At 35.1% G+C, this 15,928-nt stretch overlaps 1 protein-coding gene across 3 annotated transcripts in view; it reads left to right on the top strand.

Moving 5' to 3' along the window:
• Positions 1-600: 600 nt before the first annotated feature.
• Positions 601-15,928, top strand: part of LOC149538605 (large ribosomal subunit protein eL20z-like) — a 35,699-nt gene continuing 20,371 nt past the window's right edge. Inside the window, exons 1-3 of one of the 3 annotated variants that reach the window (XM_089799919.1) lie at positions 601-888; positions 6,653-6,728; positions 12,604-12,745. In XM_089799919.1, coding sequence (XP_089656045.1) covers positions 6,719-6,728; positions 12,604-12,745 — 152 coding nt within the window. In that variant the 5' untranslated portion in view covers positions 601-888; positions 6,653-6,718. Of the gene's footprint in view, positions 1,068-1,396; positions 1,519-6,652; positions 6,729-12,603; positions 12,746-15,928 lie in introns of those variants that run through there. The other 2 variants (XM_089799920.1, XM_089799921.1) reach the window with 2 other exon arrangements.

The following is a 15,928-nucleotide window of genomic DNA, read 5'->3' as shown; positions in this document are numbered from 1 at the left end:
TCTTCTCTACAAAAATATTAAAATCAAATCTACCATATTAAACCATTCTACAATAATTGAAAGCAACGTCCAACAAACACATAACATGCTTTTCACACAAGTCATGAACTTATTCCCCTGCCATCTCATCCATTGGATATTTTCATGTCCTTTCCCAAAGCTGAAACAAATTATATCCTTGTACTTTGATATCAAATCTAATATTAGGGTGGCCCTTTGCCTTGGCTAGGAAGGTTAGTTTTAAGTCAAAACCTCCAAGCAACGTTAACACGGGCGTTTTTTCTTTGCTTTAAAGTTTGAAGGTCCCCCACATTTTACATCATTTAAAATGAAGAAGCATTTTTTCAATTATTTTATTAGATATTTTAGACTTTATATTATTTTATTGGATATTATAGACTTTGTTCAATTATTTTCTTGGATATTTTAGACATCCCATTGGCACCGTTAGGTGGATTGTGGGCCCGTTAACGCCGACCCGACAGCTCAATGTTTGAAAGTAAAGTAGTTTTTAATTTTGAAATATCCATTTAATTGACTGTAAAAATATCCACTCATTCACTTATTCTTTATAAATTAAAAATAATAATAATAAGAATTGAAATTAGAAATTTCAACCTAACCCACAATTTTAAACTATATGACCTATTTTTCAATTCATTTATTTATTCTGCTCGAATTTTCTGACTAATTGATTACATATAGACGGTGAATCGAATTCCGTCCCATAGTATGTAAGGAACTTCCGAGGTGGTCAAAACCGTGTTAATGAAAAAATGAGTTGCTAATTTTATGTCGTCGGTGTTTATATTTAGCAAAGGTTTCTGCCGAAAAATTCAGCTTTCTTTTTCCACGGCTCCTTGTCCTCATCAGATTTGGTTTAACCAGGTAAGCCAAATATTGTTCGGGCCCCTGTTGAATTTTGGCTGTTTGATATATTATGTAGTCTGTTTCATTCGCAAGCTGGTTCGGTTTGTAGACAAAAGTTAAGCTTTTGTCACCTGTATATCTTTTCAATTTCCATGGCTATGCTCTCCTGCGCAATTGCCTAGAGGCGGGATAATGAGGTTGCTTTTGTTGTTAAATTCGGTTAAGTTTGTTAATTTATGCAAAAAAATCGATCCCAGGACCTTCTAGAAATTCTTTATCGCTTGTTCCTTAGGGTCAAAAGTCTGCTGTACTTCTCCAACAGTTTTCATGTTTGGTTAAATTTTCGTAGTAAATTATTACATGTTTTGGTCTCAATTTATTGCCGAATTCTTCTTCTGTGCTTTTAGATTGGGGAACTAGTGAAAGACTCGCACATGCAATTGCCTTTGCTTTTGTCTGAACAAAGTTCTTCCTTTTTGTCTTTTACTTTTCTGGGACCAGCTACGACCTAAGCATGAGAGCTCAGTGCCCTCTTTATAGCGAGCTAGCTTGCCTCTTTCCTGCTTGATTTTCTTTTCGACACATTCTTAAAATTGGTCTCGTGACTGATGCCTCTGATTTCTCTGTTGATTGATCAACATTTGTGTTGTAAGTTTCTAATTAGCTATTTTTTCATGCTCACATATTTTAGCTGAAGATTTTTTCTGTTTATTCTATTTCTTAACGTTTTATTGGAGAAATGTTGAACTCTCTATTCGTCTTCTGCAATTAAAGTCCCATTGACCCATTTGGTAATCTATGAAACATTAGGATTCTTTCATTCTTTGTTTCTTCCAATAATTTCCTTGTTGTTGCCTTGGCAATATTCCATCTATTCAAGTGGGGGATTATAACTATTTACAATCATTGAGATAATACAATGGTTATGCCAACTATTGTCAAACTTGTAAGGGCTTACATAGAAGATAGAGCTATTGACTGAACTCTCTAGTCTCACCAAGTACTCAAAATTTAATGCGTACTTCGATTTTCTTGGAAAGACGAGAAGGAAAGGGATTGAAATTTGAGTCATTCTAACTGTATAAGTTGAATTGGACTTGCAACTTCTCCAAATTAAAGAAATATCCATCTCTACAAATTTATCAATCTGCGAAAGTTTCTGCTATTTGCCAACAAACACAATTTCTAAGCCAAGAGCGAAGCAATAGGAAAAACCATCTCTTTTCTGGGTTTTAGCATTTCAGCATTATTCCCATCATCATATCTAGTAGTGAGTGTTTTTTCATTCTCTTGGAATCTTGTTTTTTGTAAATTTAATAATAATGTAATTAAAAAAAGCAGGGCTTATGCTTCTGTTGAGCACAAAAGAATCCCACCCCTTAAAAGCAGCGTGAGTGCCTATGACAGAACCAAAACATTAGACTTACTTTATGCTGGTTTTGGTTTGGGACAGCACAAGTAGTTGATATTTCTATTAAAACCAAGATGTACATTTGAATTAATCAGATTATTTATCCAAAGTGTTGCAAATGGGAGAGAACACCTTAAAAAATGAACTTCCTTAAACATAAATCCCATGAGGTAAAAACACGCTTATGACGGGGGTGTTGGAGATTATTTAATTGCAGATGTTCTTTGAGTGTTTTACCCATTTTAATGGATTTTATTTTGTTGTACATTCACATCAGTTTCCAGTTAAGGAGTGAGAAAACATCTAAGATTTCATTTCCATAGTCAATGCAAAATGCCAAATTCTATCTTCTTGGGGTACTCCAAGATGACCTACGGTTAGTGACATTGCATTCTATTCCTTTTCCATTTGAAATTAACAAATCATCAATAGGAGATTTATCCTTGTTAAACCACATTGCCGACCTTAAATGTATGACAGTCTGTCTCAATACATTTTATCATTTCCTTTGTTGGATGCATGTGCTACTCCTTATAGTGGGCTTCCACTTCAGCAAACAGAGTCTGCTTGTTTTAAGAAATTTCTGACACCATGAAGAATTTGATAACCATATGTAACAGGAAAGGAATTATTAATTTTATTTCAAAAATTTGTGATTTGAGGGATCCATTGATGCTCTGACCCTTTAAATAGAAGAGTGGCACTATTACAATCATAAAACCAATGAAACATTACCAATGAATCCAACATATCTGAAACACTTAAACTGCCTGATCTGGAAAAAATAACACCACTTCACTAACAGGAAATATCTAAATAATGTCCCAAGTCCACAAAGCAATGGATGTGCTATATCCAATCCTGCCACATAGAGGAGGACATGACGCGTCTTTCAAAAGCACATCCTATGAAATAGGTTGAGATCGCTCTCAAAAGCAATTTTGATCAGTCACCATCACTTACTTGATATAATTACATAAATTGGCTTATAGAGCTATAATTGTTTCTTGTACAAACTAAACCAGTCACCTGTATAAACTTACTTCTCAACAAGTAACCTAAAAATGTTTTTCAGCGCTACCACATTTGTAATGATGATGTAATTATTAATGTTTCTATACCAGGATTGAACTAAGCAGAAAAAAATCAACTAATGAACACAAAGACACATATTTTATCCTGGGAAAACTCTCCACTTGAGGGTGAAAAAACCACCCACATGAAATAGTCCTTTATGGAATTATGACAAATGTTACATACAATGCTCAGAACACATGCTGAGATTTTTCGATGAACTCCAACAATATTCAACTGCATATATAACAAATAAGAAGTGCTTGCTAAGCCATAACAATGACTCGTCAATTTTAAACCTTTCCAATCTTGAAACAGGTGGCTAAATGAATTCACATCTCCACGTGGAGACTACATTACAAAGGTCTCTTAATAATGAACATACTCAAATGCAGTGCTTAGTACTGTTCGAAGATAAATTCAACCATTGTAGGTACCATATCAGGCATTAAAATATCTCCTGCAGCTACAATACTTCAACACCTTCTTAGAAAAGAAGTCTCTTAAACTCTTAAAATTTTGAATTTTCTGTTTGGGTGCACCAAATCTGAATTGCAAATAGGAATACGTATTCCAATTTTGGCCCCAAAATGAGCATTTGCAATTCCACCTAAATAGGTGGAATTGGAATACGCATTCCTATTCCTATTCCAATTTTATTTATTTAGAAAACATAAATTTTTGGGTCCGTGAATTCCCCATCAAATTTTGACTGAACCAAACAAGAATAGGAATATGTATCCCCATTTTCTATTCCAAAATAACAATTCCAATTCCCATAGTTCTATTTCCGCAACCAAACAGACCATTAACGTGATAGTTACAATGGCTACACCCATTGTGAAGGAAATCAAAAACTTTACGACTGATCTTCATGGATTCCTTTAATATTCACCATTGTTAGTCCTGAGTGAAATAAACATAAGCTTATATTATGGAGTCACTCAATGTGATTTTGTCATCTCAATATGACACTCACCATGACTATTTCCAGAGGCTGAGTGAAACAAGAGCTAAGTTATGGAGTCTCTCAAATGATATCCACCATAACTACTCCCAGAGGGCGGAACCACCATAGCTACCCTTAGTAAATAGTGTAAAGATGCTTAGCTTTCTTGATCTTTTCAAGTGCTATATTACTGGTGGCTTTTACATGGGCCAAGGACAATTGTGATGATCCTGTCAATTTTAGAATTTAGTTGGTGATCAATGTTTTGTTGGGGAATTCGACATTTTTGAAACAAATTCACAAGGAAGCTTATATTTTGGAGAATGTTAATTCCAGGATCTTTGGTGGCCATGTTTCTTGGCAAGTTTGACATCTTTGAAACAAAATTCACAATGCAGCTTAGATTTTGGAGACATCTTAGTTCTGGGATCTATAAAGGCAAAGTTGAATTGCTTTCCACAGACGTATACATTGTTATTGCAAAGTTGGTTCTTTGCTTTGCACTGGCCTATAAAAAGCTGGATTTGTTTTTACTCTTTGTCAACTATAGTCACAAACATGTGATATGTTACATGATTAGAAAGTTGATGTTATCTCAATACTCACCTTAAGCAAAAGATATATCAAGGTTTTGAGCTTTCCAGGCATTGGAAAATTGTTTATGAATTAGTTGAACTTTGAAGTAATTATTTTTCTGTCAGTTATACTGTATATATATGACTCATGATGCTTGTCAGCCACCTTTGACATAAAAATCACTTTGGTGGTTGTGCATCTCACTTTTCAGGGAAGATGGTAAACACACAAGTTGAGCTTTCCTAACAACATTGACATGATAAACCAGACAAATGGAATCTTTTATTAATCAACATACTAGAACATAGCCTTAAGAATAGGATGAATTCAACAGCTGCCCTTATAGTCATTGTAAAGATGACACAGCCATGCTTTTCTCTCCCCTGTATTTTTCTTTCTTAATGCCCATGGTTGTTGCAAATTGTAAAATTCTGAAGTAAAGAGTCCCAAGTGCTTTGACTTCCGAATACAATAAATATGTTGCTCAGAGGACATTTTCCCATTTTAGTTTAGGTGTTGCTAGAGATGCAGTGAATGACCATTCTTTTATTTAAAAGTTGCAGCATTGTTAAATATAGTGGATCTCTGATAGATAAAACAATTACAAATGAATGCTTGCAGAGAATTTCTAATTTGAATAATGCAAAATATATTTACTTATCTTTGATTGTGACTTAAGCAATATATATGATTGACTTCCTCCTTCAGCAGTAGTTGAATCACTGGATTGCTAGTAACAAATGAAATGATGTGAACAACAGTAAATAATGTTTCGAATATGCTGATGCTTATTGCAGGTACTCGAATGCCAAGGAATTGATGCTTTCCCTGTGGCAGAGCATATATATATATAATGTACAGACATGACTCCGAAGAGTCATGTCTCTACGTGGCTCAAGAGCCATGTAGGGACATGCCTCTTCGCCACGTAGAGACATGCCTCTTCGGAGGCATGTTAGTTTGTGTAACTGCCAACTTAACTAAGTTATGTTAAGGCCCGATAATACATCAGGGCTCGATAAGAAACAAAGCACGATATGTATTAAGCCTGTATGAAACCCGATGCAAGGCATGAAGTCTGCCAGCAATATGAAGCCCGACTACTATGGAGTCGGTTAACAATATGAACTTTTCTCCGCCGATTATCTTATGAGGCATGACAGGGACGTAGGCATATGTATATGTATGCATATATTAATATATATACATATACGTATGTTTATATCTCTGTCATTCACAGAGAACAGTAGTAACTCCAGTTGTCAAGAAATTTATGTTTTGCTTCTTCTGACGCGAAACATTAACAAGCATGGTCTATATTTTGCTGCATGATACCTCTATTTTACAAATGATGATTTTTTCATAGCATCCATTTCAATTTCAAACTATAATTATGGTATTTGAATGTATATTTCCAGATTAGTTGTTTCTGAAAAACTCCACCCATCTGTCGATGCTTCTTCAGTGATTTTTTATTGTTAAATATAAATAAGTATTGAACTCATTATATCACAAAGCTTTACATAATGTGGCTCTAAAGAAAATATGAACTAGAAAGTGATGAAACCTCACGTCATCTTTAAATTGTTGAAAACTTTGTAATGCTTTGCCAGAAATGGCTTTAAAATTAACTGCTTTGACATGCTCAATATATTTTCTTGTTAAAATGGTATTGCTTGTGGATTATAATTGACAGAAATTGTATGTTTATTGAGTTATAGGTAAAATATTAATCGTTGAACCCATTCTAATTTTACTTTTAATTGCTACAGGAGACTATCCAGATTCTAAATATATCAAAATTATCGTAGTGTACTAGAGATTCCGAGGGGCAAGAGATGAAGCAAGGTAACCTTGTTGAAATTACTGTAAATTTGTGTATTATTTTTATGTTTCATAGTTGTAAGAATTTATGAAATACTTGCAACTGTTAAAAACAAATCCATTGTTGTAACGTTTTGATCTTCTCAGGTGCATGTGTTGTATTTGTTTCTAATGTTTGATTGCTTATACAATGTTAATCCGAGACTCTGGTGCATTGGCATTTCTAATATTTTTGTGCAGAATTCTGTTTGTTAAAAAATATGTTATGTGCGAAGGAAAATTGGTTGTCTATACTTATTTAAAAGAGAACTAAAATCGTCACTATAAAGCTTAAGTACCATTGAACATCTAAATATAGACCCTTTTTTAGAAGTGAGGATATTACAGACAATAATATTGTGCTCAGGAAAAATGGTCCATAGTTATGAGATTGATCCCTCGAGAAGTTGAAATCTGGAATTTAACTACAAATGGTGTTCTTATCTATCCAAAGAAAGACTGTCAAGTACGGAAGAAAAAAAACTAGAGGAGCACTGCACCTAGGGATGTCTCTCATTGTAAAATTGAATGTTGCAAACTGAAATAATTGGTCATCATACGAGTTGCAAGAAAGGAGGAGCAAAATGATGGAACTTTTGTAATGTGACCTTTGGAGACTTCTTCACTGTGTCATCACATCCTGGTGAGCACAAAATAATACCAAGACCATATCATTGGTAGGTTGACTCTTGAATAATGAGAAACTTGACTTTTTCAGGTAACAAATGGCAAATCAATGCCTTTTGGACCAGTAATTTGGTATGGGGAAAAGTATGTACTAGTTTCTTCCTCTACTGGAACTTAATCTTGTGAGATATGTATAAGCTTTGTAAGATTCCATCATTAATGTTTTCAATGATCATTGCTTTCACCAATGCAAAAATTTATTTCCTTTTTTGTTTTAACATCTGCAACATAGGCTTCCGGCTTGAGGAATAATGAAACTTGCATCTATGGAATGGTGCTTCTCATATGTGGAAGATAAATTAGAAAGACAAGCAATCATTGAAATATCGAGATAAGGTTAAGTGTAGTTACTAGTTATGTATTTTATTCTAGTCCATGGTCTAGTAGTGAGGCAGAACAATTGCCATGGTGTAACTATGTTCAAGTCCAGCTGGCTATTGTTCTTGCAGTAAAGTGGCCAACACTTATATGATGCTCCATGAATTTTAACAGATCAGAAATCCCTCTGACCTAGCCTTCAAGCTGAAAGGTGGCTTGGGCACAAACCCCATGCAAATTATGGTGGAATGGAAAATCCTCTAACATGGCTTCCAAGCTGAAATATACTCAAACTTTGATGTTGCAATCTGTCGTCTTTGGTTAATTGCAGGGTTTGTTTCATTCATTGGAGAACTATAAATTATTTTACTAGTAATATCAGTTGTATTTGGATGGCTAGTAACTTCGATAATCATAAGGAGCATCAGTCAGGAACATCAAAGATAGAACCTGCTTCCTCCAAACTACATATACATAAAGATTGTCATGACTCTTGATCCACATCTAAGCTAAATTCCAAAAATGCAATTCAAGCCGTTGTGCCCTTAGAATGAAGTTATAATTTTCACAAACAAATTAAATACAATGACAAGCACATACAAAATAAAGGTAATGTCACAGATTTATGTTGCTTAGCATATTTAATGTATATATCTCAATAAATCTTTGTGTGGTCAAAATTCAGTACTAAACCCTTCAATGAGTTCACCCTGCAGGCAGCACATCTTTGTGGACAACTGAATCTTTTACATGCAATTGCAAGTATGAGACTTGAGAAACAATTATCGTACAAGATTGTCCAAAGCTCTGTGCTAGTGCACAAAGCACATCCTTGTAAAAAATCTCACATTATGTGAGTGGTACAAGCTTGCATACAAAACAAGAAAAATAATAGAGGAAGCTGACCAAGATGCACCTGTAGAAAAAAGTGACTGCATTGGAAAAATCTTAGTAGTTTCTGAGCATGGGGACATTACCACTAGGCATTCAGTATGCTGTGGGTGGCAGCTTGGCCCTATCCTTACACCTAATAGCTTGGTCTAGAGGTGGAAGCCCAGTATAGGTTTGAAATATTGCCGAGAGGTCTATAACTCTATGTAGAGGATTCTCAGTAGTGGATGCCTGTCAACATGCAAAAAGGGATATGAAATAAACAAACAGTGATATGCAAATGTACTTAGTCAAAGTGATAAAAAATGGAGAAAAAGGAAAGGTTTCACCTGGTTTTTGATATGCATCAATGGATTTGAGGCCAAAACATTGGTAGACATTTGCCAGAGAAATCTGAAGGTGACAAATTGCAAGGAAAATACTGTTAGATTTGGTGATGTCCTAGGTGACAGTTTGGTTCTCTTCTAGCACCTCAGGTGACAAGACACCCTAGTCCAAAGGTGGTAATCTAGTCCACAGTCTAGAAGGATCTAAACTTTTGCAGATGTTAAGTTTGTAGTTACAGTCAGATTGATATGATCATGAGTTTCATTATTGATGATAAATCATCATTAGATAAATCTTCTCTTGCATATATATATATATATATATCTATATATATGCAATTATGTAATATATATATATATATATAAATATAAATATAATAATGTATATATTATACATATCGTTATTTATATTATTAATATACTAACTAATAATGTTTGTCTCCTCCTCATATGAGATCCAAATCTGCATTTGGAGGATATCAATCACAACGGTCATATTATTACATTTGCAGAAAAGATCCATGTTACTCAACAGCAGAGAGCTTTGCTAACTGATATCTAGCACTTCTCACTTCAGGCAGCCCTTGGAGATTATTCACTGATACTCTTGTATTTCACCCGCAAACACGACCTATGCAAAAAGCCTTGCAAAACAAAGTGGTTAATGGGGAGTCTGCCTCTGTCAGTCTTCTTGTCGGATTTCTAGCACAAATCTGCCTGGTAATAGATGACAAATTAAACTAAAAGTCAGATCTGCACTAATAATTTATACAAGTTGAAAGTATATATATATATTGCAGCTCTAATGAGAAATGGTAAATGGAATTGAGGAAACAAGGCTTAAAGTTAAAACAATGCGATGGAGAGGCGAGAGAGACAATTGAAACAACAAATGATGTAAGGAAATGGATATGGATTTAAAGAGGTCTGAGACAAGAGGTGGGGAATAGCGAATCTGGGAGAAATGGGTAGAATTGAAAGGAACTGGGAAGGAAATGAAAAGTATGAAAAACTAGTGTCCGGAGAAGGAAAATGAGGGCGATTGATTGAAAAGAGATTCAAATAGACATGAAAAGAAGGATGAATGGGTTGACTTTGGAGGTTACTTCCTATATCCACATTATGTAATTCAGTAATTATAAAATAATTGGTATTTATAAGGGAAATAATCCTGTCCTTTTTAATTCCAATCAATCTGTTCTATATTGCATGTGGTGAACATCCATTTTTTTTATTTGTAAAATATGTCACTTGAATCTAACATGCTTCTAGAACCTATGGTTTAGGAGTTGGAAGAGATTATAATTCAAAGTTGAATCCTCTCTTCAGTAACTTATCAAGCTTTAGGTGTTGTATGCATGTGCAGTGCAGCAGCCACTGAATTATTAAGGTCCCCATTCCTATGATTAAAATGAATAATTACAAGTAATCCACAAGCATTGGAATCCCTTACAGAAATTTAGGTTTTCTTAGAGATCCTTAACATTTCTTTCTTACTTGAACTATTTCAATATAACCAAAATCCTTAGTAGCGAAATAATCTACAAATCCTACTCTATTTGAACCAACCATCATATACCATCAGAATTTCTATTGAAATAAGTTTTAACTGATAGGGAGGGTAGATTATACTCAGTCCTACCTTGGAAAACTGTACTCAAGTTTAGAATGAGGAGGAATCTGTCTGTTTCTTTTTGAGGGTGTACAAGCCCCTCCACCCTGTTTTGCAACATCTGTGCCACGAAAAAAGAGGAAAAATGAGAAAGTCCCTCCATTGCCAAATTGATCTGACATACATATAAATAGCCAAGATAAATGTGCACCCTAATGCAACTAGAGTTGAATGACAGAAGTGTACATGAGCATGATTGCTGAGCTGGTTAACTGGGCATGCCTTTCCATTAAACATTTGTAAAACTGTGATCATTCCCCATGCAGGGTTTATGACTGGTGCATTCAGTGCTTACCAACTGCAGTTAATCCATACAGTCTTGTCATGGGCTTTGTAGAGCTATATTCTAACAATATTTATTCCTTATAAACTCAACTTCAAGTTTTAATATGCTCAAAAACCATGAAATCATTAGCCTAGAATCAGTGAAAAGCCTTAAGTTGCCAAAACGGTTACAAGTATTGTCGAATAGTAGTGAATTTCAGAATACCACATATGATGTATATGCTAAATACAAAACTACCAAATATTTGAAAATGTGAAATAGCAGTTTGATATCAATTAGGCAAACTCGACAGATAGTTTTTGTTCCTGTTAAAATAATACAATGGTTAACCTGTGTAGTATTGGTCTTTCATCAAAACCAACATCATCATTGTCATTGACAAGCTAGGTTCTGTGTTCTACTTTAGAAAATTTCTCAAGGTAGTTAATATCCCATCTTGGGTAATGACAGTGACTTGCTTGACTATTCTTACCTTTGAATGTGTGGTCAAACATGCTAGATCATCATCAAACAGTTACTTCTCCTAGGCCCACTAGATTGGGTAGCTTCTGCTATGTGTCCTTCCATCTTAATGCTAGCTTTTTGTCTTGGTGTGCTTCTTTTGAATATCAGGCTCTATTCCACATTTGCTATTACAGTAGTGATGTACTGCTCTAAAATTATAAACATTTTTGCATAGAGTTTGGTCCTATGGTTGTTGGCTGTCCCCTCTTTTGGCTCTACCCTTCAGGTTGATGCTTAGTTTTTCTTTTACGACTCTGTTTATCAGGTGATATGATATATTTGTTTCTCAATTGCACTATATTTTTAACCTTTTCCCAATAAAAAAATTTCATGTTCAAAGTGGTTTATGGAAATAGGAAGATGCCTGTAATGTCTCTTTAATACAAGTATACATCTTGAAGAAGCAAGGTGGATATGGGGACAGCTCTTAGCCTTAAGGTATAATGGCCTTAGTTGTAGTATTCAGCCTCTCCTTTGGGTGCTTACTTGGAAAGTCCATGTTTCCTGCCATACATAAGATAATAAAATATTTTAAATATTTTAGAATAAACAAAAAAATATAGACAATCTTCAATTTGATGGAGATAAGTTGGGTTTGGAGGGTGGTAGTTGAACCAGATGGCCTAGAGCAATTTCTATTTGAAGAGCATTGTAGCAGGAGACATGGAGTTGGAGGAGAGAGTTGTTGAAGGCATTTGTCTTGTAGATGAATGAATTCATAATTGTTCATACTTTTAGTAGGTTTTTCATTTTCCTTTTGGATGCCAATTTGTTGGCAGTGACACATATCAGTATGTATCCTTTTCACTACTGTTTTATGGACAAAAAATTAATGATGAAAATGGTTTCTACTCTTTCAAGTATATTATGTGGTGTGGTAACTGCAAAACCTTTTGTGCATTTCCGTGTCTTTCTGAATCCTATTTCAAGTTTCAATGCTTTCTTTTTTTGAATTCAGAATATGATGTATTTGATTTTCTGAAATTTGAATACATTAATATTCACTTTTTATTCTGTGGCATCTTCATGACCTAGTGACTGAAAATTGGAGTCCACATTGCTGTTTCTGCCCCTTACCATCTTCTGTTTGCATCCTCGTCCTTGTCACCTGATGACTATGCATTAGATAGAAAAATATAAGATGCATTACCTGATTTGAATATTGTTCAAGAGCAGATCTGGAGAATGGAAAACCCATGAAGCCAGAGGAAGAGAAGTTGCTTAGACGAGATAGTGATGGCTATTTACCTGAGCCGCATCTTTATGAACTATATGATGAACCACTTCCTTGCTTTGGCTGCGGAATTGGCTGGTTATGGTAAGTTGATTCCTTTTGACCTTGATTAAATTGAAGATAAATTTTCATGTGTTTATTTATTTAGCTGTAAATAAAGTTATGTTTGAATTAAAAAAATATCTTGTTATAGTTTTCTTGGCAGTTTATTTTTCATAGAGATGACATCATAAACTTGACATAATTGCATTTGACATTGCGTATAGTGGGAAAAACTGTCTATTATATTGTTCTTGAAACATAGTATAAAGTGGCAGAGAGATAGTTGTCTGTGGAATTGGATTGAATAGATTCTAACTGTCAAAGCAAGGGGTAGCTGTATGATTGGTCTCCTTCATAAAATCAATTAAACCTCTTTTAGGGTTGATAAGTAGGGTTACCAATACTTAGTGCAGTGCTCTTTGTAATGGTTTGTGTCAAAGTGAGGAAAATACAAGTTTAGAACTTTTTTAAGACATTCAATCTAGTAGTTAATTTACCTAGCTTTTGAATGTATTCCTTATTAATGTACCAAATTGTTCAGTTTTCATTCATTCATTGACAAAATATGGCTTCTGGGAACAACCCTTATTGAATGTTAAATAATTTGTCCCAATGATAGACCACTTGAGTGGTCCAGAAAGTGAATGCTTAAATGTTTGATATTTTTCTCCAAAATCTTACTTTTTAAATATCGTGGACTGTGGAAGCATGGAAATGTAAAACAAAACTAGTAGTTTTACCGTCAACATTCATGAAAGTTCAGAAAATAGAGCCTAAAAATATTGTTTATACTGCTTTTGGCTGCTTTTAACTTGTTCCAAGAGTGATGCCCACCTTGTAAAGAAACTGTTGAGTCTTAAGAATAGATGGTGACAATATACAGAGACATAAAGTAACCAGTGAAAGAAGCACACAAGGCTGCCAAGATCCATGGCTGTTGCAACATTCCTATCCTTCAGGTATTTAAAGGCCAATGGGACTTATGGTCCACCACAGCTGTTTCTGCGATAAAGATCTTCATAACAGAGTTTCATTGTGATAATGATGCTTGCTTCTGTTCTGCATCGAATTGCTGTTCAGCTGGGGCTTCCACTTATTTATGTTTCCATCTGTCTTTGGTGGGCCCCAACTGTATCAATTCTATTACCATGATTTTATTATTATTTTGGTATTGTGCGATATTTATTCTATCCTCCTATTGTGCTTGACTCATACCTGGCACCATGTGTATGCTAAGATGGCACCATGCATGGCTCAATGTTTATGCTGGTAGTTTTGTTTATGGAGCTCAACGATTGACCTTATGGATGCGTTGGTTCTCATATTATTTGTTGCCATGTGAGGTTTGTAACTGCTGACGCTTAGTATTTGATGAATGATTCTTCAGTTTTGGAGGCAACGACTCCCTTTATCATTATCGTGATCAAAACTTTGGCTGGGGGTTGTTGTTTAGTCTGTGGTGTTACCTTGATTAGAGTTTTTGGCAGTCTCTCTGCTCTGAAAAATTTATGAGCCATATTGTGTTGTGGAGCTCTGTAAAATTATTGTACAAAGTGTGGTAGTGCTGAATCTTATATATATTTTGTATTACAATATTGTTTTTGATCCGGATTTGATCGTTTAGTCGATTCTGTGAATCTTGGTGCTTGTAATCAGTTGATTTTTATAGAGACTGTGAGAGTTTTCAAAGAAGAAAGACAGGCTTATTTGTTGACTGTTTTGTTGACTTCAATCGTAAGCAAGAATCTTGTATTTGTTTTAAGAACTGAATAAAGGCATCATCTTTTGGGTGTGGCTGGGTTCTTTCCTCAAGTAGGAGGGTTTTCCCGGGATAAAGAACTTTGTCTTCTGTTTGTATGCTTTGCTGTATATTGCATTAAATATTCGGGTTTGAAACATTAACATGATATCAAAGTGGGTATAATAAAGATACTGTATCAGAATAAGAAATTTAGGAATTTAAGAAGTGCAAGAATTAAGGGATCCTTTTGAGATTGTGTAGCTAAAGAACCCTTGGAGGTAGATGTGCTAGTGTTTGATTTTTTTTTTCACTCTCTGCCTGCACTATAATTTTGTGATGGCAAAAGAGATTTTTGCTGGATTGTGAGGAAATTCAGACAATAAAGAGGGATCGAGAAGCAACGGGATGATGAGAGATTGCATGCAAAGTCATGCAAGCTGAAGAAATGAACAAACAGGACTTTGTTTACAGTCATGGGGTTGAGTTGATGGCACATAACCTTATTGAAGAGGGAGAACTTATATAGATTGTATTTGCAGTCAAAGGAAGAAATCAGATTCAGAGGGAGTTTGAGTACCAGATGTCGAATGCCAAGTCCTATGTGAAGTATCGGCAAGCTCGTGTAGCAATGTCTCTGCAAAAGCTCTTTGTTGGACATACATTAGAGCCAATTTTCTGGTATTGTGATAGTCGAAGCTATGAGAATGCTGCCCATTTTGAGAGGGAGAAGTTCAAGGTGAAATCCCTTGTTAATGAGTTCTTCTCTGCAAGATAAGCTTGAGGTGAAATCCCTTGTTAATGAGTTATTCTCAGTGAGGGAAGTTTGAGGTGAAATCCCTTGTTAATGATTTCCTCTCTGTGAGAGAAGTTTGAGGTGCAATTCCTTGTTAATGCATTTATCATTGAGCAAGAAGTTTGAGGTGAAAGCTCTCGTTCCACTCTTTAGGAGTAGCTATGGTGGATCCACCCTTTGGGAGTAGCCATGGTGGAAGTTACGTGTGAGACTCCATGACTTAGTTTTTGGTTTCTCCCTCTAGGGGTAAATATGGTGAATGTTGTTATGCTGAGATGGAAAATTTTTATTGGGAAAATTTGTATGAGATTTTTGTTGACATTCGTTTTGGTTACAGCTAGGTGTTCCTGTCATGTGATGCATATTGAAGATCTCTATCTTGTTAAGAGGGAGTGTTGAAGTTGATAGATGCGATGAAGATCTTCATACTTCAAGTGTCATTGTGATGATGATGCTTGTTTATGTTCTACATTGAAGTGCTTTTCAGCTGGCACTTTCACTTATATATGTTTCCGTCTACGTTTTTGCAGGGCCCGAGCTGTAGCAGTTCTATTATCTCTGTGTTTATTATTTTGGTATTGTGTGATATTTATTTTATCCTCCTATATCATGCTTGACTTATACGTGGCACTGTGCGTATGCTGACATGGCACTGTGCATGGGTCGATGTTTATGCCAACAGTTTCAAAGG

Source organism: Cupressus sempervirens, chromosome 9, assembly GCF_028749045.1.
Source record: "Cupressus sempervirens isolate cs-2001-9-10 chromosome 9, ASM2874904v1, whole genome shotgun sequence".
NCBI lineage: Eukaryota > Viridiplantae > Streptophyta > Pinopsida > Cupressales > Cupressaceae > Cupressus > Cupressus sempervirens.
Note: the sequence above shows the minus strand (reverse complement) of the source record. Positions and strands in the feature narration are given on the sequence as shown.